This window comes from Anopheles stephensi, chromosome 2 (assembly GCF_013141755.1).
Source record: "Anopheles stephensi strain Indian chromosome 2, UCI_ANSTEP_V1.0, whole genome shotgun sequence".
In the NCBI taxonomy this organism is placed as follows: domain Eukaryota; kingdom Metazoa; phylum Arthropoda; class Insecta; order Diptera; family Culicidae; genus Anopheles; species Anopheles stephensi.
This window is the reverse complement of record NC_050202.1, coordinates 38810467-38835629: the sequence shown is the minus strand read 5'-3', so window position 1 is coordinate 38835629 and position 25163 is coordinate 38810467. Positions and strand designations below refer to the sequence as shown.

General features: G+C 40.1%; 1 protein-coding gene across 5 annotated transcripts in view; it reads right to left on the bottom strand.

The window, feature by feature from the left end:
• Positions 1 to 60: 60 nt before the first annotated feature.
• The window catches only part of LOC118507772 (homeotic protein antennapedia), a 68512-nt gene continuing 43409 nt past the window's right edge, over positions 61 to 25163 (bottom strand). For 3 of the 5 annotated variants that reach the window (XM_036046805.1, XM_036046803.1, XM_036046804.1), the window contains exons 2-4: positions 12352 to 13763; positions 11765 to 11978; positions 705 to 3571 (exon numbers count right to left, since the gene is read on the bottom strand). In XM_036046805.1, coding sequence (XP_035902698.1) covers positions 3324 to 3571; positions 11765 to 11978; positions 12352 to 12864 — 975 coding nt within the window. In that variant the 5' untranslated portion in view covers positions 12865 to 13763 and the 3' untranslated portion in view covers positions 705 to 3323. Of the gene's footprint in view, positions 3572 to 11764; positions 11979 to 12351; positions 13764 to 25163 lie in introns of all 5 variants that reach the window. The other 2 variants (XM_036046806.1, XM_036046802.1) reach the window with 2 other exon arrangements.

The window sequence follows — 25163 nt, the reverse complement described above, 5'->3', positions numbered from 1 at the left end:
AAACGGCGGATCTCTACCGTCGACGAAACGTTAGTCTAGTGTGTTTTCTGGCTTTAAAAATTGGGGTTTTGTTTTTCTCATTTATTACTTTCTGTCTTCTTGTCTTAGCTGTATGTACAAATTTAGTTACATATTTGTTGGTTTGTTCTTTGTTTCACTTGTTTCACGTGATAAGGGGTTTTGCAGAATCACGCTTTGGGACTTGCATCTGCACTTTCGTTTGTATTGTTGTTTGTGTTCGTTTGTCATGTTTGTCACTGCGAAGTTTTGCGCGAATTTCTATTTGTGTCCGCCATATTACTGAATTACTAAAATTTCCGCTTCCCAAGATTGCTGTCTTTGCTCTTATGCTAACATACAATATTACGCACGCAGTTCGTTGCGTACGACCATCATACCATCCGTGTTTCTTTCGGCTTGTTTCAGATAAACGCAGCAGATGCTAATGATTCTCCAGTACCACCAGGGAAAAATAGTTTTATAGATTTTTCTGGAACACCTCTATGCTCCTTCCTTCTTCTCTTCCTGCTCCTTTTTACAGATATATTCAAAAGTTCGTTCCGCCAAGATTCCGCACGTCCTTTTGCCATGTTAAATAGTACTATGAGAGGTGGCTGCCACAGCTATCCCGACACCTGCAGCGGTTGGAGTGATAATCGATCTGACAAACAATAAAATGAACCATTCGCCAAAAACACTTGCCATTCACTAAATTTTGTCCCGGCCAATCAGCAGTGCTTTGTGCCATTTTGTTTAAATTTTATAATTACACTGTCCCTTAAAGGCTAACGGTTTCGTAGGTGTATAGAGCATTTTGTGTGTTCTCGCATCGACACATTTCATCTACCGCAAATTATATCCCATCAAATCTTACGTAGCTTAGACAAATGTATTTATAAGTTACTGCTGCGTTCATTCTGCGTGCATTGCTGCATTGCTACTGTACCTTGGTATTATCGTGTTTACGTATGTTCGGTTCGGCGGAAATAGTTTCCTGGATGATTTGAATCGTTCGATTATCTATTGACTACAAAGAGTGTTGTACCTTCGCGTCAACAGTATCTCAACCATGGCTGCTGCTGCTCATTAGTAATTCTGCTGCTTGCCCAGATTGCTCCAACAGTGCTGTTACAATCCACATTATCACAACAAAAGAAAAACCACCTAATTTTGCCTCATGCGGAATAACGCTAGTACCTGCGGTGTCAACCGCTAACTGAACCGCATCACACATCGATCTGGCCTAATGTATATCTGAATTAAGTGTCCGAGACAGTCATCGAATACGTACAAGTGAACTGGTTTCACTTATTTTTAAACAGCGGCCGATTAATGTTTATAAAAAATCGTATACAACGTTCACATGTATCTGTCTCTAGTGTTTGATTTGTTGTGTGTTTGTGTGTGTGTGTGTGAGTGTGTGTGTGTGTGAGTGTGTGTTCACCAGGACACGTTTAGTTAGCAATACTTTAGTTTAGTTGTGCATTCGTCAACGATGCACCTACACCTCGTGAACAGTATTGACCAGGTTCGGCTATTTCTTTACTCTAGTTTGTTTTATTCACTGGGAGCTCGTTATTATGTCACTTGGGACGATTAAATCTGACGTCTTATTGGAAAATAATGCATGTGAGGTTCTACTCGTCACGCTACTGCATGGGGCCTTAGCTTTTATTGTTGCGGTTCGGAAAAGGAGCTGCGCAGTTCGAATAATAAATTATAATCCACATAACGGACGACTCTTCCTAGCTGACACACAATAACAATAACACAATCAATGAAATAAACAATGAAATGGGCGCTATTGCAAATAATTACTGAACAGCACAGGCTATGGTGGCGCTGCAATGGCTGATCACTACTTTATGGAAACTAGGATGTGAATAAAATGAGCTTACAAAACAAAATTATTCTATTGGCTTTGGCATAAGTTCGGTTTGGGGCTTCTTGCTTTGAAGTGTATGTGTGTGTGTGTGTATGTGTGTTTGTGTGTGTGCGGGTGCGTTATGTAGTTTACATTTTCTGTACTTCAGTTTGTGGAAAATCGTGAAACTTGACCGGACAGCAGTTAACGTTTCGAAGCTAAATGTTCATTCTCGGCGGTTTGTTTGAAAAGAATTTGCACCTGAACGATTAGGCTCAAATAATTTTGGATTCGACTGATCAGCACACATCACGATCACACACACACACACACACACACACACACACACACACACACACACACACACACACACACACACACATAATACACATAGCAGACATAGTGTATCATCGCTTGCGCATTCAGCCTAACGTTGTTTGTTTCGGTCAAATCAGAGTTTTCGTTCGGTATGGGTTTTTGCTGCCGGATATACATCTTACTTACTTTACAAGCGTTATGCTCAACATTTATCAGATAGTTGTATACATTTGTCGCTGGTCTGTTTGTTTGTAGATTACATTTGTTTGAATTGCAACGTTTGGACCAATAACATAAAAAGTGTGTATCTCTCTGAGAGAAATCGTTGCTCTCCTTAGCGCAATTTTGTACATTCATATGTGATTTTTGACCCAATCAGTGTTTATTATTTTTGCTCTCTATTTTCACTAATCCGATTCCAATTTGCAACTCGCTTTTCTGTGCAAAGTTTTCAACTTCAACCTCACCCTCAGAGCAAACAGACCGCTACGGATCAATCTGGAGTCCTGGGTGGCATCTACATTTGCCATACGCACACAGCTGTGTGGAGTTGTGTACACCCTACTTGTAACAGGTTTAGTTTTACTTCTAAATAGCATTATAACGGCCCGCACAGACCATTTTACATCATTCATACTTTTGGGAATCAATCCTTATCGTTCAGTAGTTTTGTCTTTAAAATTAAGTTTGAGGTCACATAAGTTGTTTTTGTTACATCGCTGCCCGACATTTCTAATTGTTTGTCTTCTTCAAATACAATTGATTGATCGCCGCATCGCTCCGCTTTAGGATTACTTAATGTGATGCTTACATTTGCTAGTACAACAAAATTGTAAATGTTCCAGACAGGTTCTACGGAAACCATAGCCAATATTAATGCAAACCATTGCTTCAATCAAGTGTTTGTAATGAAGTTCAACTAACGCAATAGCAAAACGAAAGGAAAGTAATGCACACCTAAAACACACACCATTCAAAGTCCATGCCACCGCGAAGACTTAAATGTTTTGATCCTTGATCGTTAATTCAATAATGCAGGAACTCGAGCTCTAGAATCTGCTCGCACGTGGACACAGGGCGAACAGCTCCCCCTTTGCAATTACGACGTCATTGAAGGATTCTAGATGAGGCTGTGTCGATTTTATGCCGGAGACTGCGGTGGTGTCATATCATTCTCATCGCCCGAACCAGGTTCACCTTTGGTTTTGTTCTCTTTTTTCCATTTCATCCGTCGGTTCTGAAACCAGATCTTGATTTGACGCTCGGTCAAGCACAGTGCGTGAGCGATCTCAATCCTTCGTCGTCGTGTTAGGTAGCGGTTGAAGTGAAACTCTTTCTCCAGTTCCAGCGTTTGATAACGTGTGTATGTCTGTCGACCTCGCTTCCGTTCTGCAAAGGAGAAATAAATTCAATATGTTAGAAACATTTAAATATTGTTCAGGTGTGACATGTAAGGACAAATCATCCATTTTTGGCCAGCAGAATTAAACAGAGAAACTTCTCTTCTTCTTCCTTGGCACTACAACCTCGAGAGGTCTCGGCCTGCCATTTCTGGCTTTCTATGACTTAATGTTACCCGAAATAAAGTAGTCAGCCTTACGTACGGGGAGGCGGTCTGGATGGGATTTGAACCCCGGCCCTGCCGTGTGAAGACCGGCGCCGCTGTCGCCTCTGCCACCGGACCGCCCCACAGAAACAGAAACTATGAACAATACACAAACGAAAAACGATGAACAAAGTTAACTAACTATGAATACTTGCTTCTTAAGTCTCAAAAACTTTCCTCAACCATTCTCATTTTTGTATGACTAAAACATGTAAACCGTGTGTACAGTGCCATTCGTGCCAACAATGCAGCAATTGGTTATAGCTGGGAAAGAAAACGCCAGCAGCATATTGATTTAATTATAATGACATTATAATTACAACCCGTTTGGTTCAGTGCACTGGAGAAGATGGTAATGATTTTACTCCGTCAATCTTTGCTAACATTACTTGACAACCTAAAACATTACGCATACAGGCAGTAAGTTTAGAAATAAGTAGCAATATTATTGTATTGTTATTTGCCATAAATCCTAACTTTGTATATCACAGCAATACGGCCAGGCCGTCCTTCATGAATAAAAAAACTTTTAAACCATATCAATCGTCGTTAAAATCATCGTTTCGATTTCGGTATAATATCCTCCGAGTACATTAAGGTGGTTGAAATTTGAAATGTGAACCTGGCATAGCGAAATTTAACGTATGATTCACCATTGAAATTATGCAGTTACACATTTTCTTGACACAACAATCTTGACGAGATTTTAAGCCTGCCTCTGAATGTTGAGATATTAAAACGCACGATTTAGGCTATAGTGAATAGTGAAACTAATTGTAGCCTGTCCGTGGTAAGTGGTCAAGAGCCGAACAATTGTTGTAATAGAATTGGCGAAACTCGATTTTCTTCTGATTTGAAAAACACTCTACAATTTTTAAGCATAACTGATTTGTGTTAATATTTCTCGAACCTTTCTCGAAGTTGAGGCTACGAAGATAGGCTCCTTTTGAAATATGCATCGTTGATCGCCAGTTGAGAGCAAAACACAACGAAATGAAGCTTAACTCACTCCCCAAAAACATAGGAAAAGAAATCCCTCATCATGCCTTGACGCAAACTTTTATTTTTTAGCCCAGCTTTAGTACGAGATTCTGTTTTCTTGTGTTTTTCTTCGTTTGTTTTTCTTTCACAAAATTGTATCTTTCTCCATACTCTCTCGCTGATGGTGGTGCGGTTTGAACAAAGCGAGAAGCGAACGACGCTAGGTCCTGCGTGGTTTCGATTAGTCTCCGAATTCCGAAACCATTGCTCGTGCAAGGAGAAAATGAAAGAAAGCAAGCTGCTCTTGCTCAGCTTGGAATTTGGAACCGGCAACCAGCGGGGAAAGAAAAGGAGCAAGAGCGTCTGTCGGGTGATGGTGATGGCGGTGGTCATGTTCCTGCTCCAGTCAGCTGTCAAATCTTTTGATATGGGTGCATCAACTAGACTCGTACCGAGCGTTCATTCGTTCGAGATCCCGTGTATGCGCGTCCTTAGAATAGCGAACACATCGATAGGGCGCTTTACCATGAGGTTCAGCGCTTGTATTGCTGAAAGTGCTTATTATTCATCTCTTGTACGCAGCTTTCTTTCACAGGATGTGCGTGGAAGAAAAATGCTGGTTTTCGGAATCCTTAAGCATTTTTTTATCCGCCCTTTGGTTGTCTTGCGCTTTCCCAAGGCTCTAACCTGTCAAGGTTTGAGAAGGGAACTTTTTTCCTCCATCATTGGGGATGTTCTCTCCGATCCGGGGATCTGTATCGTCGAATCAAAGTAAAAATTTCGAAAAAAAGGAGGTTTTGGGCAACATTAACTGCTGCGTTTAGTATCGAATGAGGTGAGTTGGTGTATGTTTCGTAAGGAACTTTCTATCAACCTGTGCCCGGATTGCTTTGTTGAACACATGCTGATGACAATAGCGATTTGGAAGCACATTGTTTGCTGTCAAGGAGCACACACACACACTCACACACAAGCACACACAAGCACACACGCAACAACAAAAAAACAATGTGTTTAAGATGATGGAGCTACACGTTCAAGCTTCGTTTATTGTTGCATTTGATAATGTTTCGTTTTTGTTCTTCAATGCTAGAATCAATTGAAAACCAACCATGTTATTCATAAAAGGCTAGCAATGGAAACGAAATCATTCGGCCTAAATCAGGGGATAGGGGTTGTAGAGGGTAGCTGATTGAATAAAGCAGGAAACGCAAACATTTCTAACAACAAAATGCTCGCCAATGAAAGTAGGGAGAAACTTAAAAGTGCAGTAGCGTAGAGGGGTTTTCCACGAAGCATTGAATCAATTTCAGTAAACTGCGGGAAAGCGACTACCTTTGCTGCGGCCAGAAGCTAGCAAATCAACGTTTGCAGAAGGGAGTAATGAAACAAAAGGAAAAAATAAACGGAAAATCTACCAGCGAACCATCAACATCCACCAAACTTCCAAACACAGCAAGCACACACACACGCACTGCGCAGCAAGAAATGAATATTTAATAACATCATAATCGAGGACAGGAGAGGAACCGTTTTGCCTGACACGGGCATTAACTGTGTTGTTTGGCTGCATGTTGTGCCGTTCCCATGGAAATCACGTACGGGTAATTAAAAGCGTATTAACCACTGAGTGGATATCCAGACACGAGGTTAACCGTAGCTGAAATCATAAACTGGATGTACATGTTGTTTCGTATGGTAAGAGCACACGTTTTAGACGACTTGTGCAATGCATGATGTTGTTTATTGCAAACAGACAAGTGTTTGCAGAAATTTATCTAAGCTAAGCACAACAACCGGACACTATTGTTTGAAATGCCCCAATAACTGTTTTGTTTTTGCATGACGAACGTTTTCCTTACCCACTAGCATTTCCTAAGTTAACGAAGTGAAGAACGTTCCGGGCAACAAGTGGGTTATATTTTAAATCAACGTTTCAAAACGTTTGAACCCTAGGCCCAGCTCAAAACGAGGGTATGACTTACCCAACAAAATCTTAGCATGAAGTACCGCATGTGTCAGCTAGCGTCAAACTTATCACAAAAAGGCTCAACCCGCTCACAACAGAATAAACTGCGAACCAAACGGAAATGTATTGGTTTTGTGTGGTCTGAGAATTAAGAAACTGCTTAGTGAAGCGACAAAATTTATTGATTTTTTTCTACAGATGTGAAAGTTTACAGATAGGGCTATTTAAAAACACTTCAAAGCCAGCCTCGAAGGACATACGCCTTAGTACAATGTATCGAAATATTATATGGTTGAGTATGTTCCAATTTCTTTGCATACTTCTTTGGCTGGGAAGCGGTCCAGCGGTTTTCAATGCGATTGCGGCGCCGATCTTGACTCGGTAGGACGTAGTGACGAATCCCGTCCGAACCGTCTAACGTCTAACGCATAGCTGACCATCATCTAGCTGTGGGTAGAATCAAGTGAAGGAAGTGCTAGTAATGGCTAGCAAAAACTTCGCAAAGCTAAAAATCAGACAAAGATATTTTTTGCTAATTCAAGGTTCTAGAATAGTACAACATGCAGTGGAAAAGTCCGCACTTCACGCCTTCGGCAGCAGCCATATGATACAAGGATCTGTGAGCAAAAATCTCTCACCGTACTTGAGACGAAGATTGGAAATGAAAAACATCTCTCAAATACTTTCACAGCTTCACGTTTTCTTTCCTCGGAGTTCTTTTTCTCCGAGCATGTTTCTACGGTACACCCCGGAGTGTGACAGTGAAAAATATCGATAAGTGTGCGAGCCCGCTAGGCTTCTTCGTAATGTAACGAAGAATAAGATTGCACCGCATAGAAAAGATCGGACACACTTTCTTCCTCCTCTGCCGCTCTCAATCTTACAGGAAATAGTTGATACCCTCGAGTTTGGTTTCATTGTAAGTGAAATTCCATATCCACGCCCGTTCTTCCTATGCATGCATGGAAAACCGAAGTGACGCTTCACTCACTTCCACACGCATACGCATGGTCGCTTTTTTCGTCCATAATCGACGCTCGTGGTGGCATTTATCAACATCGGAAACACAATCAAAAGCGATTTTTCATCAAACTTCCTCCTACACACAGGAAGGAATCGGCTTTACCACCGGATCTCGCCCCGTTCGATGCTAATATCTGATGAGCTAAGAAAACTCATGCCATCACGGGGTCCCAGCGTCGAGGAAAATCGTTTCCGTTAGCGAGGTAACGGCTACCTACCGTACGGAATGTTGATCACATTTGGAAGGAAAATGAATTATTTATACAAGTCAAGTGCTCATTTTGTTGAGCTTTGAGATTTTGTGCGCCGGGCTTCAATATCTGAAGGTGGTGGAAAAGATGGCGAGAAATGATCCTGTGGACGGATTGCTCGTCCTAGCCACCATCAGTCGCAGTACATCGAACATTACTCGGTAGCTTGATTGCTTTGGCTTGAGCTGATGGGCTTTTAAGACTTTTGGTCTAAAGATTTCTTCCTTGCGCTTGTGCAGCAGTATGGAAACGTCCCGGTCACTCTGAAGAAGCATCGGCATTGTTTTGCACTAGCGTGTCCGAAAGGTAATCTTACGACGAATGGTTGGGATTATTTCATGGCTGTGTTCGAAAACAGCTCAACTTAACACTTTTCAAACTCTCGAAGAATGAACAATAATGCAGCTTGGAGCAGTAAATTCCGATAACAACTATTTAAACTTATTTCGGCTCAAGTATCAGTTGAAAATGGTTCATACGTAAAACATGGATTTGACGAAATGCTCACAATTTCGTGCTACAGTTTCTGCAAGCTGCTTTAACTCTGTTTTGCATGTGCAAACGTGAAGCGATATGGCCGATGACCGATACGCAGAGCCGTAAATTACGCCATAAATCGTAACAAAAATGAAGACGCAAGTAAAAACACACACCCCCTGCGCACAGGACCTGAAACCCTTGTCAGCTCTGTCGGGTTGAATGGAAACGCCAAAACAGAAGGTAAGCGAGGCAAATTCCACAATCAAAGGCAGAGCTAGAAATGCCGAACTACATTCCGAATCGAATTGGCATGTCGTATGCAGAAATGGCGAAAGGCAGTGGAAATTCGGTGCATTGCCGAATCCCAATCCGGGCGAGTTATTTGCATCAAACTGGTAAAAGTAGAGCACACGCATCATGAGCCGTAGGATAGCGCAGCATGCAGGAAAGGACTGTCTGGGGTCTCCCAGTACTGGGAGACGCAATAAAACTGCAAGAACATCCTACGAACATGGTGTGGACCAGCGAAAGTGACGGAATATTGCCTGAGCAAAAGCAATGAGCCAGTTGTATCCTGCTGGTTTTGCTAGAAAGGATTTGGCCTGAGCAAAAGCTTGGAAAACACTGTGTTGGGCCTTGCATTGAAGGGTCGGTTCAATGCACAGTCAGCATCGATTGAAGTGCGCAAGTTAAAGAACTTTTACTTTCACTTTTTATTTGCAGAATACAGGTCAGTTTGTTGAGTAGATCCTCATTCAACTGAGTATATACGTAAGATTTCACAATTGTCCTACTTTTGTCCTTTCAACCTACAAAACTGGCCTACCATTTCTGGCTTTCTTCGGCTACCGGTTCTACCGTGAAAGAGACTTGGGCCGCGCTCATAGTTACTAGTATTGTTACTACTATTATTGAAAAGCGGACAAAGGTTCCTTTTTATTATTTTGAATTCAATTGAAAAACCCGGTCAATAATCATAAACACGCCTTTTTATTGCATTTCATTTTGCAACGTATGTATTAGTTTCTTACAGCTGTCTTAATCACACAAACGGTTGGGTAAATATTTTGTTAGAAACAAAATTGGATTAAGTTGATTAATAGCCTAGTAATCTGTGCTTTGATGAAAGAAATATCTACATATTCACAAATAGCTTCATATTCGGACTCTAAAATAAGACCACCGAACAAATATACTTATCTTCCATCTACTGTATGGTGTATGGTACTTTTACTACGGATAAATACCAAAACTAGGCAAAAGCATCATCAATATCTAATCTTTCTCTAGTAATCTTGATTAAGTTAAAAATGATTAACCTTTTTTTATTCATAAAAGACGGTCTGGCTGTATAAGACTAAATCAAATTATGAAACATTCAAAGACTATCCTTTCCAAACCAATGTCACTTTTATTAATGTATTTTGCCATCAGAATTCCATTAAACAGACTCAGGATCGATCTCATGATTGATGGAAAGACGGAAAATCATTTTCCCAAAATTTTCAGCCAAAACAATACGATTCGTTGAAAATCGGTATCATAATCTCAATGTTTTGCTTACACAAAGTTAGGTGACCCTTTGTATTGTCCAACACTGTGCGTGTGGAAATAAACTTTATCCAATTCATATTTTTATGATATTCGAATTCGGTAAGCGGTTCTCGGTTCTTTGCATATCTGATATACCCTACACTTTTAATTCAAATCGGTTTTATAGCTATAAGTTTTCGGTATGCAAAAACATGGCTGCTTTGAAATACAAACTTTGGAATCTTATAGCTTGTGCCACTTCTCTTGCAACCATTTTATTTAAACTCCATTTTATTATTGAAGCTTCAACAATTATCATTAATTCACAAACATGTGTGTAAGCTACCGAGCGACTTGCTGGATGATTAATGTTGGAATTATTTGTTTCGTTTCAGGTGATCCGCTCCTTCGCCAGGGTACCGGGTGCCGTGTACCAATAACGACACTAGGAAACGAGAATTATCATTAATGTATTTAGAGTGTACCACCGCAATGGAATTAAAACCTGTCAATCAAAAACCATCAGCGGGCTCCACAACAAAATACATAATAACTACCTGGTACGCGTTCGCACGGCAAAGGCCGCCTAATGATGATCTGCTTTCTTGGCAGCTTCGTGGCCAAAGAAGATGGACGATTGTGAAGCATAAAATTATAAAATCATTAGGAGGCCATTTTGACGCAATGCATTTGACGCACACACGACCTACGTACTGGGTTTGTTGATTGAGCTCAAAATTGGCTGCGGCTAGATGCGGCACAAAATGGCTCGACCCTTGCTTGCTTGCTAGCGCTGTAATCGAAAAATAATTCGACCGATTACCTGTTGACGTTCACCACTTTCCTCCAAATGTGGCCTGAAGTCTATTACACTTTTCGGTATTTGTGTGTGAAATAATACACACATGGGTGTACATGGGCATTCCCGATTCTAGAAATGATTGGTTTTAATAATACAACGAATATAAACCGTTCCCTACTAACAGCAACACTATTCCGCTTCGATTTCAGTTCCATTGCTGTTGTGTTTTCCACCCCTAAACATAATTGTCGACCGCAGCATGTAGTATCAAAAGCCATTATAATAATATTAAAGTGTAAAGGTGCAAATATCTTTCATGCTAACCGCGCATCAAAATTTGGAATCCCGCACTAGCAGCAGGTTCACAAAAGCGAAGGAAGCAAAACAAATCTTAAACGAGCTGAGAAAAGTAAAACGTTTCTTCGATAGACACACAAAACACAAGACAGTTCCAAACAGCGGAACCTGTGGGCAAAACGGAACTGAACCGTGTGCATGAAATGAAATGAAATTAAAATTAATGTCGTTTCATCAATCTCGCAGGCCAGTTATGCTTGGAAGCTATTCATGTGCGCTTCACAGTTTGAAATATTTGTTGTCAAAAACTATGAAACCTGCTTTAGTTAGCTAGGGCTGGGAACTTTTCTATGATTTTTGAATAAAAATATCACTCGATGCATTTTTAATACAAACATTTTTGTGGTTAAGTAAGGTTTTCTTAAAATAAGAAAAATAACCTTATCCTTAAAACGGAAAAGATTTGGCATGATTGTTTACAACCATTGTGATTCTTTAAATCTGTGCCACGATACACTAATTAATTCTAAAATAAGAAAGTTTACTAAAAAAAAATCAGCTCGGAGTACGAAATATACGTGCTATACAGTGAAATTATTGTTTGTAAAAGATTCATACGCCCAGGTTAGAAAGAGCTTACCGAATTGACTCCTCATCCAAGGGTACAGCGGTGACTGAAGACCCGAGCTAGCGTTTTGACTGTTTGGCGGAGCTTGTTGTCCTTGGTGTAGCTGAGGAGGTTGCTGATGCATCATATTTGGCGGTTGCTGTGGAACACCCGGCGGACCTCCCCCAGCGTTCGTATACATTCCCATATGCTGTGGGTTTTGATGTACTTGTTCGGGATAACAATCCTGGGAAATCAAATTGCAAATTAGAATTAGTTACGAACGAATGGTACTTTACTTTTTTATAATACTTTTTTCCACGCTGTTCATTGCTGTTTGCAGTGGTACAATAAGTTGGAGATGAGAAAAGTCTCAATCGGCTTTACGAAATTAACTCGTATCGGCGTTTCTGTGGGATTCATACGCTAATTAAACTAGCTCAAGCATGGATGAATGTTTGGCAAACATGGGATAAAGTACTTTTTTCTATACCAGTAGTTGAAGTAATATCACAGTATGAAAGTTACTATCGTTATCGCAGTCAGTCACCGCATGCGTTGGAGTGTAAGTAGTATGCAATTGAATCTAGCATTACTTAATGCGCTATACGATCATTTACCTGTCCTTGCGAATGTCCCATATGATGTTGAGGTATTGTCATTTGTGCGGTGCCCATGTGATGCCCCATCTGCTCCAGCGGCGGGGATCCATTTTCCGTCCCGTACGTACCAAGCCCTGGCGGGCCATTGCCCACGGCAGCCTGCAATTTACAGCTCGCGTAAACGATGGGTTGCTGTTGTTGGGGTTGTACTTGCGTCTGCTGTAAAGGATTGCCGTTCGTCTGAGGAGGTATCACGCCACCCACCTGGCTCGATGGACTGTCCGCTCGCGCGTACCCTGCCGGGTCCATCGTCTGCTGATAGTAGCCCATCCGATCGTACGGAGGAAACCGCGGATATGGAGGCATATTTGCCTGGTTTGCGTGGGTTTGGTTATGATGGTTGTACATCTGTTGACTCGTGTCCAGCCCGTCCACTCCCGTCCCCGGGTAGTGGCCGTGCATGTCCGAGTTCATGTAGGAATTGGTGAAGTATGATGTCATGCTTTCACAGTTATTTGTACTCATCGTCATGGTGAATGGTTAGCTGTTGTCTTTGGATTGATCTAACTGATCTAGAAGCTTGCAAGCGAATATGACAATAGAAATGAGTTGGCCAAACCGGGGTCGTTTCCTTGGCTGCGTCAGTAGTAGTATGCAGTATGCTCTACCGCCGAGAAATGATTATCCTTCATGCAATAATGTTGGGTGGAGTAGAACGTTTTGCTTCCGTCGCTCTCGGTTAGTAGCGTAAATACACGAGAATATATCACATAAAAGAGCGCAGCTAAGTCGTCGATTTGGCTTCGGCACCACGCGAACTCCTATCCGCGCAGCGATCGACGGACGTGCGGCGGCTGCGATCTAAGAAAGAACGGATGCGACTACTGATGGATTGTGGATTGTATCACCAACGTTGTGTTATTGAATGGTGTTAGCGATGTTTCGACCATAAGACTGAAGTATCAATACGCGATCGCCAAGAGCACTTAGAGTTGATTACGAATCGCGACCGGTTAAAGGTATCGTTAATGTTTATGCACGTCCAGCGATGTGTGAGGTGCGCTTCTGTGTCTTGCTTCGAAATAAGTATACAAAGACTCTTCCCAAGAGCTACCGAAATGCAATTCAAGTACGAAATTATCGGAGCATGTATCGGTTCGCTAGACCTGCGATGGTAAACTGATGCAAACGCGGTCGGTTTTGGCGGATAATGCTTTAGCTTTGGTTTCCTGCTATTTTCCTATGAGTCTGCCAAAATGACGAAGCTATTCTGGCTCTATAGCTAAAGGGTAGTAGGCGAGCGGCGAAACAAAATGTACAGTTGACGAAAATCGAAACTCAAGCTTCCAAGCACTCAAATTCAAGTCAGCTCATCAAAACACATAAATTGCATACTACTATGTAAAAGCTGTTTCACGGGCTGTTGAGTTCTGAAACGAGGAAAAGAGAGAGAGAGAGAGGGAGAGAAAGAGAGAAAAGAGCAAAAATAGATTATTAATAGTTGTAGTTTACTTTAAAAAATCCTTTCTTGTTATTATGTAATTGGTACAGTATTTTGCGGTGTTATCGATTAACGGTTCATTCTTCATTCCTGTTTCATTTTTAAGAGTATCTTTTCCAAACCTTTCTTAATCTTTAAGAACTTTGTTATTTGCTTCACTTTGTTGGAGCAAAATCACACACTTCTTATGTTCCCTTCGTAATGTAAGGTTTTACCTAGGTCCAATGGCAAAACATGAAACAATCAAATACGATTATGGAAGACTAAGATTGATCTGGTTTGTAGCCATGAACGATATCTAAATCAGGACGAACATCCTACCGACAGTGAAATATTGTTTAATTCATTCATTCCATCCATGCTGTGCGGCGTGCAATGCGAAATGATGTTCACAGATTTTCTCTCATATCTCTCTACTTTCGACTTCAAGCGATTTGCGGCATGTTCCGTGTACTAAAGGTAACGCGACGCGGCATTTACAGCAAAATCTTATGTTTTCTGCCAAAGAATGTTATAAACAGTCAAACAAGTATCCCACTTTCATCATCGCATTTGGCTTTATTCTACAACTATAACGCGTGTGTTGTTCGTTGCATGTCTTGTAAAATAAGGTAGGAGAAAAAAAACCGGACAGACACACAGCGATCGGGAGACATGTCAACTACGAGCACCACAATCTGTGCTGGTGGTTTCTTCCTAGAGTCACCGTGCTACGCTTGCAGTTACTCAGATCGTCGCGCCTATGGCTATCGTCACCGTGTGCACCACGGTGTGTGTCTGTTACGAAGTAGTAAGCAGCTTGGTCTCGTGAAAATGACTAATTTGATTTCATGCCGTTTTCGAAATTTGTTACCCACACGTGGAACTATGTGTTATGGTTTCCCGACATTTCAGACGTTTTCACTTCCAAAAGCGTATAATCATAATTACTGCCAAGCAGCACGTCTGCTCCGAAACCGTCAGCTTAATCTCATCACGATCTATTAGCCTATTGCAAGCCGAACCGAATGCAAAACACTTTGCGAATATTGTCTGTGAAAATTTGAAATTAAGGCTTGGCTCTCACATGGTTTGTCCAAAATGGAAATTGTTGCCGAGTTGTTGTGCGATAGATAGAGCAAACGAATCGAAGGCTTCACAAAACATGTGCATAGAGTAGTTGTCGCTGTATTTTTTTCTATTCGCCAGCCTTCGTAAGCTTATTTCATTCATGTAAACTTAGACGATGAAGAACCCCATTCTGGCTCTTCAAAACTGGCTCTGTCAAAAAAAAAAACTAATAAATCACCATACACACTGAAATTACTGATATCGAAAACAATACCAACCAGCGTCCCGCGCGTTCGTTTGTACTGCTTAATTTGAATCGTTTATATTGAACTATGGCTGCTGTGGGGAACACTGGTGGAGGGTCCACCCAATTCAATATAACCAGAACCACAACATGCCTTATTACATTTGATTAAATTTAATTGAATTTAAAGCAAGAACGTTTATGCTGGCTATCCCTATTCGGCTTTCTTCACAACCACAACAGAAAGGAGGCAATTGTAATCTGAAGAATGTTTAAAGCATTATCTTTTATCGGTGTGTTAAGTTTGGAACACTTGAAAAGTATCCTTTGTCGATAAGTACACCATAGAGTTATGGTCTTATTATGAAATTTCCAAATGCATCATAGTTCAATAGCTAAATGACTACGTCCGAAACAGTTATCACGGAATAAGTTCTGATTAAAACTTTTTAAAAAAATTACAAATAATTTATTCTTATGTGCTTCTGAATAGCATCTTCAGTTTTCCGATGCAGTCATACCATATTGAGTATACCCTAGCTGCGTCTGGGAGGATTAGATGCGAACAATACTATCACAATGCTGCCGAAAGCACACGAATGCTAGCAGCAGCAGTCTCCTAGTTGACGCCAAATTTGTATACGTAGCAAGTTTGTAGATAGCCTTTCATTTTCACCATCTTTGCACCAACCACTGTAGAACCGTGGTATTGTTGGGCCTCTGCTACCAAATCACCTTGGAGAGAAGCATCATTCCTTCGCACATTCTGTGATAACGGGGAATAGCAGCGGTAACAGGAACAAAGTACATGACAATGACGACGGCGACATATCAACGCGCACATATTTATTCATGTCCATGGTCTGCAATTTTGCACTTTGGTCGATATATCTGCTGGGTTTCCCTGTAGACAAGGACTATGTTCTCAATTGTTCTGCACCAGTCGCTGCACCAGCAACATAGCCCAACAAATGCTCTATGACACGCTGTGGTTGTGGTTCGAATGTAGTGTGAATCGGCTTGACTTGGTGGCAAAATTGTTATCTGGATTGAATTCCTGCTAAATGGCGTGAATATTTGCAATTTGGTTTGATTAATTTATTACATTTTTGCTACGGCCCGTCTTGTACCACTCTACGGTAGCCGCTCGCTAATCGTAGAACGCTTGGCAGACCGTTTAAGATGTGAACTGTCTTTACATACGGCTTTCGAAAGTCTGTATAAGCTCCAGCAAGCAAAGCGTATTGAGGCGATGGAATTTATTACGGATTACAACATTGATGGGAGATTAATCATTTCAGGAAATGACAGCTGTATACTACATTTGCTATTTAACCATTGTTTAAGGTTTGAATTGGAAGAGTTGTACTTTGAATAGATGTTGATTTTTTTTTAACCAAAAATCGGTAAGATTACTTGCACTACCCGTGCAATCCATAAAAACGAAAGCGACTATTGTAAACTAGACTTAACGATCAAGGAAAAGCGTAACACCGTCCGATAATACGTACCTCATTGAAATATAATGAATTATGTTTGAAATGAGTACTCGTGAAATTAATTCATTTTGGCAAACTATGTTTATTCTATTGAATAGATTGCAATCAACCGTACAAATCATTAGCAATTTCAATTCAACAACCAACAGTATCATACAGCAAGGTCAAATTGGTTCACAATGGTTCCATTTAGCTTCAAAAACTGATTCGAAACCATTTCATTGACATATTTCAAGACAAGCTGTGAAATATTTCAGTTAGTGAAATATTGCTGAAAAGTAATGTGAATTTTTCACGAAATTCGAATCTTTCATTCTGTTATCTAATTTTATAGCAAACGGGATTTTTATAGCATAATTGAAGAAACGCTTCACGCACACTGTAAAGAGTTCTGCGCAAATACTATTCAAGCAACCTAACGTAAATCCGCATGAAACCATATGAATCAAGGTAATTTTACTTTTATTAGAACAATTTTACTTAGCAATACGGTCAGGCCGTTCCTTGTGAATAAAAAGAGAACAATTTTACTTAAAATTCGGGTAGGAATAAACTGCCAGGCCCATCAAAAAGCTTGCTAGTTGCAATGCAATATACGATTGAACCAAAGAGCATAATTATCAAGCAAGGATTGGTCCGTTTACTCAATTTTCAAAAAAGAAAATATTAAAGTATGCCTCATAATTAAAACATTTGAAGAAGTAACTTATTTTGATCCAGTAAATAACAAATCAGTCATATATATATATTGATAAATGAGTATATGAAATATAAGTGTGCAGTACTATAAACAGAAATAATTAAGCTTGGATTATTATTTGAATGCTCAATTTTCGAAGCGACAATCTGTATAACATTTTAGATTTTTGGATCATAGAAAGCAAAATGTTGTTCCCCCGTAGTGAGGAGTAACTATCCAACTACATGATATTAAAAAAAACCCAGCAAGTCATTTGATGACCGGCATGGCCTAGCAGATCCTTTGGCCAAGACAGGAAAGAAGTAGACGATTTTAAATTCTTATAAGAACGAAAGGTCTAACATTCATAACACAACTGTTTGTTGAAAGAGGATTTGAACAGACAGTTTTCTAAGCTGAAACCGTGGAGGAATCTTCAAAAAAAAAATATTGGTATCACTATTTACATTTGCTTGTTGGATTGAAACTTGTACCAGAGAAGGTGCAAAACAATTATGAGTCGTTTTTGTTGCATGCATCATTATTAGATTTTTGAAATTGCTATGTTTAACCTATTTCTGTACGCTACTGTACAGTAGCTACGGATTTTTATTTCATTTGAAACAGATATAAATTAGTAAAACTCAAAAATTTCAATAATGTGAATCGTGCTGTATTATTTAGGAATATATGAACCACACTGTATATTCAGCTGTAACAATTGAAAAGTTAAACTTTTTTTCCTCAACTTCGAAAAGTCAATTTTCTATGGATATGACGCATAGTTCGTGTAGGATTTTCGAGCAGTTTTGTGCTCGACTCGACTCGACTCGCAAAACTTTGATGGATGGGCGTGACTATAAATAATAATTCCTCAATCTTCCATTCTGGTTTTTAGCTACGCCATTTGGCCATTTCCTTTGCATTAGAAATTGTTGTGTGTCGTTTGAGCGTGCTTAACGCATCGTAGGAAAACGTTTTACTTTATTAATTTCTAGCTCTTTTGTTCATTTTCAACACATTTCAAATCGAAATGGTTGCAAATACTTACACACAAAGTATTGAAGGCAATCATTTTTTTCCACAAATCACACCACAACAAAATAACCTAAAACAGTTCATTAGACTTAAACTTATCAGAAGCCAAATAGAAAGAGACCGGCGGCCCAGAGACCGGTACAGTATAAATCTTCGATTGCAAGATGCACAGCGCACAAGTGAAAATTTGCCGACGGTAAAATGCGTACTGCAAATGAGCTAGGCAAAACATTATTCAGTGTCTAAAAAAATAAAATATTAATTGAACTGAAGTAAACAAAACGCGTTTTGCAAACGACACACCTGTTAGCGCAATAAAATCAACCATTTGTTTGTAGTTTTCTTAGCTACAGTTGTACAAAGCTTATTTACTTACAGCCCCACAAACAATTGTAACATTAATCCCAACAACCAGGTAAGAAAGCGATGTGTACGCGAATATTATGCATTAATGTAGAACTTGCAAACACATTTCACTTTAGTTACTGTCGGGTGTAGTAAAGGTGTCCGACAACGGAGCCTGCCACGTGCGAAGCATACATAATAGCACATAAGATCGTCGAGCGGCCAACGAAACGAAAACGATGAATTAAATAACGCATCGGGCGTCGGTGTGGAGAGCAAAACCGTACGCAACTGAGATTGCGAAAGCCAGGGTTGCTGTGAGATTTATCGCGAAAAAGCGAATAAAATGTAAATCGATGTCACTTTTACGCACGTACCAATGCGTGTTCCTTTATGAACCCTCTCGGTGCAACACTCACGGGTTTGCTTCAAGGTGCAGCAATCCGATCGAAAGCAACAGGGTTATTCAGATGATAATTAAGTCATAAAACGGGGAGGCCTTTCTGCTTTGGACAGTGGTGATCCGTACTTTTTTATTGAATCAGCCGCTGCTCGGCAGTGTACTTGATGATGCTGGAGTGCGTAAAGTGTTTATTTTTTGTTGGGCAGAGTAGGCTTACAGCGAATCCAAGTGTTGCTTCGAGATGGTATAGTACAAGTTAGTGAAAAATGCAAAAATACATAACATCATTTAAAAAAACTAAATGTTCAATAACTAGTGAAAAATAGTAGGAAGGATTATAAACCATGCTGGAGTACAAAAGAATAACCATAAGAAACCAACAGATGCACGGAGAGTTTCAGAAGACTATTCCCAAAGGCGTGAAATCCAGCTGATGCATGGCTGTAGTCACGATTGACATAATTAAGATCATAAAGAAGCAGAAGCAGAAGTGGCAAGAAGTAGAAGTAGTTAACTAGATCGTCTGTCGATCGTTTCAATATGACGTAGAACTAGTGGAGAAGCACTGGTGTTCAAAATTTAATTCGGAGTAATTCAATTTAACGATGTGTTAATCGAGGGCAATAAATTTTGATGCGAATTTCTTATGCCAGTCTGCTTCTGAAGTTATTTCCTTAAAATGCTAGCTGTTCTTCGTCTCGCTCTCGGGCTCCCTAGCTCTCTTTCTCTCTGTCTAACTCTCTTTTGCTTGTATTTTCTCTCGCTCTCTCTCTCTTTCTCTTGCTGGGGTAAAAAGCGTTGCAATACCTAATTTTGACGCGCGTTTGAACACTTGGAAAGAGAGGGAAGTTTTATAGCAGCGGCAATTTGTGTGGCTCTATTTACTTTTTACGATGGGAAAAACGTCTACTTGCTGGAATTGAAGACAAATATCGGATGGCGGCGCACCGAAAGGAACCTTGATAATAATCATTCACATCAAACTGTCCTCAACAACAAGATGACGACGACGACGACGACGATGACGTTGTTGTTGTTGATGATGATGATGATGATGATGATTATTGCCATACAAATTTTGTGCTTTTATGATGCGGTGTGACCCGTACCTTGCGCAACATTTAATGACCGGTCGATCCGATCATGGAAAACAGTGTTTTATTATGTTGGTTAGTTGTTTATAACGGCTGCTATTATTATATCATTATTAATATCGCTATTACTGTGATTTCCTGTGATTATACAAAGTGATTGTCACTTTGTAAGAGGATTGATAGGAGAGTGAACTATTTTACCGCCGGTACAATGCACAATAGCCGGATTGTAGTCCAGTGTGGATCAGCGCTTACATAGATCTTTTTGTGTGTGTGTGTGTGTGTCACGGCCTTCGGAAGGAATAAATTATGTAATGTACTTGTTGCATATCCAAGAGCAATGCAAACCACTATCATGATAGAATGGTAGAACAAAGGTTAAAACAAAAGTTAAAAGTCAAGTACAATCGACTACGGTTGTTTTTACACAATTTTATACAAAACATTGTATGAAACGATTTGGTAAGGATGTTTAATCCATTCAAATTGAAGGTGGTTCTTTTTAGTCAACTATTTATCTCTTAATCAAATTTGGTTTTCTTTTGACTTTAGTCATAGTTTTGACTTGTCCAACAAAGCTGTTAGCTCTTCGTTAGATTCAGATCTAACTTCAAAAAATTCCATGTGCATGTTGTGGAGTCGTGTATTACTGGCCATCAAAATCTGGCCGGCCCACTCAAACTAGGGTAATGCAAATGTAAAATAGACCTTTGATGAAGTTCAGCAAACATTATAGATATAATCAATTTGCCATACCCTCCTCCACAAAGGTGGTTCCACATCGGTCTGACATCTCTCGGCAGCTGTAATCTCGTATTGATGTAAATTAATTAGAAACAAATGTTTTGATTTTAACTGCATCGCACTAAGCTGACTGTCCTCGCCAGGACTGGATTCCTTCATCTAAAGAACGCTCTCGTAAGTATACGAGGAACAGGAAGACCTTGAAAGTAGTTTGCTTCGCTTTCATTGGACGGGCAATGAGCGGACACACGGTCCGTTGATTTTGATTGTAAGCAATTTGTTAGCAAGATTGAAACACTCGTTTAATATATGGTCATGTAAACAACTGTACATCAAACTTTGCAATTATTGTAAAGTTAAGCTAGCAACATTAAGAAATATGAGATTTTATGGAGAAACCTAAGAAGAAGGATATGAAAGAGTAGAATTGTTCTTAAAATACGTAGACCTATAGAATGATTGCGCTGCTAATACATTTTGCTTACGAGGCAGTCTTAGACCTATACGATACGATACGTATTTGAAAATCCGATGATCCTAAGGGATACGTAAACCCGAGACCGAAGAAAGTAAAGGGATTTGATGTGGCCGGTGTAACCGCACGTACAAGGTAGCATGAAGGGCGTCGGATTATTAATTAGCTTTGAACACGCAAATCACCAACACCTTAGAACATAGTGTGAGAGCCATCCTTACAAATGCAACCTACAACGACCGAATCAGCACCGACCGGGAATATTAGAATCGGGATGATTAACATTTCGTTCGTTCGCTCTGTTTAAAACACGGCACACACACTTTCTCTTCCTCATTGTGCGGCACTTCCTGTTCGAAGCTGGGATATTTGTGTAGTGTAGTGTTGTTCACGTTGAGAATGTGAAATGCAGCATCGATTCTATTGTGTTTCTCTTTATGATATTGCAATATTATGGTGTCTGAAAGAAAATGCGAGCCGCTTAGAAAGAAGACCCAGCTTTCACTTCCTTTGTTGCCTCCCAAGGTCTCATCTGGCACCGGGCACAAAAAGTGTAGCTTTCTAATTTTAACCTTGAACCAGCATCGAACTGCAACAGTCGAAATAGGGAAAAAAGGAGAGCAACAAGCGACCTCAGATGATGCAACTGTGAAAACATGATTAAAGTCACCTTCAACACCACATGACAAACAATCTTTCCGTTCCGATTTTGCACCCGCACCAGGCCGTCTCTTACGATGCTTGACGCATTTTACGTGCCGCCTTGCTTGATAGTTTTCTATAAGGTTGTCTCATCCACATTCTTGGCTATTTTTTATTTCATCTTTCGGTCTCCTTCGCTTGGACCCAGAGTCTACGGTCGATTTATAGCAGCAATACCGGTGCGACTAATGAATATGCAACAAAAATGTCATTGGAAACAGGTTATCGTTGAAGCGCAACTCCCATTCTCGCGAGACCGAAGCAGAAGCAGAAGGCTTAAACAATTTATACAGGTATCGGTATTCAAAAAGTACAGATTAGCGTTTTGAAATGAAAGTAACAACAAATGAAACGTTTGATCCGTTGCTTTCGATAACTTTTACTTTCTGTGTGCTATGTGACTATTGCCGAATATTGTTTCTTTTTATTTTTATAAATTTCCCACACTCATTTTCGTTCGAGCAAGGTTGAGCAGCAAAGCCTATTTTTTATTTCATTAGTGACTAAACAATATGTGGCTTTCGGCATGATATAGCAAGCAAATTAAAAGTCTCTGAAAGATAAGTTACCATAAAGCAGTTGGTCTCTTAACGGTAGGACGGAACTCCACTTGCAATAAAGATCCTCAAGTTGTACAATCTAATAGCAGCATGAAAAAGACACCCTTAGCTTAGGTGTAAAAATTGTCACTTAAAACAGATTGTGGTTTGTCATTAAGAATTCATTGGACTGTGTAAATAGACGCGGACGTGAAGAGTAAAGTGTTCAAAAAAAAAGGTTGTTGGCGAGTGATTCGAAATAAAAAGGCTTAATTCGTTAGCTTAAAACAAGCGGCGAGATTTTGAGGGTGTGATATTTTTAAGCCGTGTGCAGAATTCAGTGTCCAGCTAAGGGTGAATTGAAAGGCATGCCAAGAGGCTCTTAAGGGTGCTGTGCCAAAAACGAAGATATTATGCTGTTCCATTTCTTACAGCTTTCCTTGATTAAAGATTAAACATGTACTTGAACATATCCTTTGCTAGAAATAATGGTCATTTAGTAGACGATGCTCCTTAAGCTCCTTAGCCAACACTCTTTCGCTTTTTCTTTGATGTAGCGACCTTCAGCAAGTGTAACGTGTGATGCAAAACAAAAGTATCTGTGGTGCGTAATGGACACAATTTTGAAACAACAATTTTATGATACATTTATCTTGCAGACAGAGCGTAAACGAAGATATAAATGGAAGCAAATAAAGAGATGAAGCAATATAGTACATGACAAGAGCAGGTTCTGAAGAAGAGTGCCACAGATACTGTCAATCCCGCTTTTAAGACACTTGAGCCAGTATGCGATCATCTTGTTTAATTCCTGGACATGCTGCCGTGAAACTGTCCAGATGGTTGAGATTACGTTTATGCGTGAACCCCTGGATCCGATGGTTGCCTAAAATGTTGTCTCAATGTCTGTCGCCCTGACTGTATCTAGCTTGGACCGAACCGAAGGACCGATTGAGTGACAGGATCATCTAGATCATGATTTCATAGTGTCGCACTACCATTCGTCGCAACGTTGACAGAGTGTCAACGATCATCTGCATACAACGCATTTCAGCCTCCTAAGCGATCGTACAACAACGATGACGATCACAACAGCGATTGCGACCACGAGCACGACGACGACCACGACGACGACCAAGGCGCGATCAGTAACATTGAGATTGTTAAGCTTGCCGCCAACATCATCTGTTGGCCCGTTACGTGAGCTACATTTGGCAAACAAATATCCAACAAATTGCATCTCTATTCCAACAAACTGCATCGCAGCGAACCAAGGGTTTTCCGTAAATTGAGGCAAACCTTAGCTTGCAGCTGTAAAAAACTATACGTGGTGTTTTTTTAATCATTTTCTACTATTTTTAAAGAACCTTTGCGATCACAATCTGCTTCAGACAATGTTTTTTTTTATTCATAAAGAACGACCTGGCCGAGTTGCTAGACAATATTTTTATGGTGTATCAAAATAAGTTTCTAATAGGCGTGTGTGTATTTAAGAACGAAACATTTACACGCCGTCTCCCGCTCAACTAAAGAAACTGTTTAATGTTTATAGTTCATTTTCAAAAATGGTTATATCAGTCTCTTTCTGCAGGTTTAAATTCCTACAATACCACTATCTCGTTTGATTAGACAAGATATGATATAGTTCTGTTAAGGATCAGGATGGGCCCGTTCTGTTTGTTAAAGCTAAACGTTTTTTTGTGGTCTGGTTCGTTGTACATTTAATTTGGTGCGCTTGTCAACCTTCGCATGTTTTGAAATTTGCTCGAGTTTCCTTTGAGGGTGTATTCGCGAACACTTCAGTTGCGGCCACCCTTTTAGCTCAGCTCACCATTTGGCGCCGTCTCTGAAAGCGCTCCCATTTCACATCGTCAGACGGCTACGGTTGAAAAGGTTCCGTAGCGATTGTATAGTCTTAATTTTCATTTTCATACGCTGTTCTACGAATTTCGTATATAATATGCCGCCATAGTCTGCCTCAGTGGCAAAAGTGTCAGTCATATTGCGGAAGATGTTATTCTCCCAATGCACAAATGCAGGTCTATGTATTATTCTGTGTGTTCGGGGCCATAATTATGACGATTTTTGATTCGAGTACCAAAACCACCACGAAACCATAAACGAAGCATATAGCTAGCTGCACTACGGTGCTGGATACGGTACTTAGTAAACAAAAATAAAAATTCAAAAGCCAGATAGAATAATGCAATACTAAGAAGCCCATTTGTTTACAGATTGTGGACGATCAGAGGCAATCATTATATAGTTAAGCATACATCGTATGATAAATTGTTAAACAAGCCGCATTATGCGTGTTACTTTTGTGTAAAAGCACGAATCTGCTGCAACGGGAAAAGGCAAACGGGATGTAGCCGGTTTGATACAGTACATTGCTTCCGATAGCATGTGTTAAGTCATACACCAATGGAATCTTGTGTGTTTCACGCTGGTAAATTCGAATTATTTTATAATTGCATTTTTATCATGCAGCACGAAACAAAAGAAATAGCTTTTAAA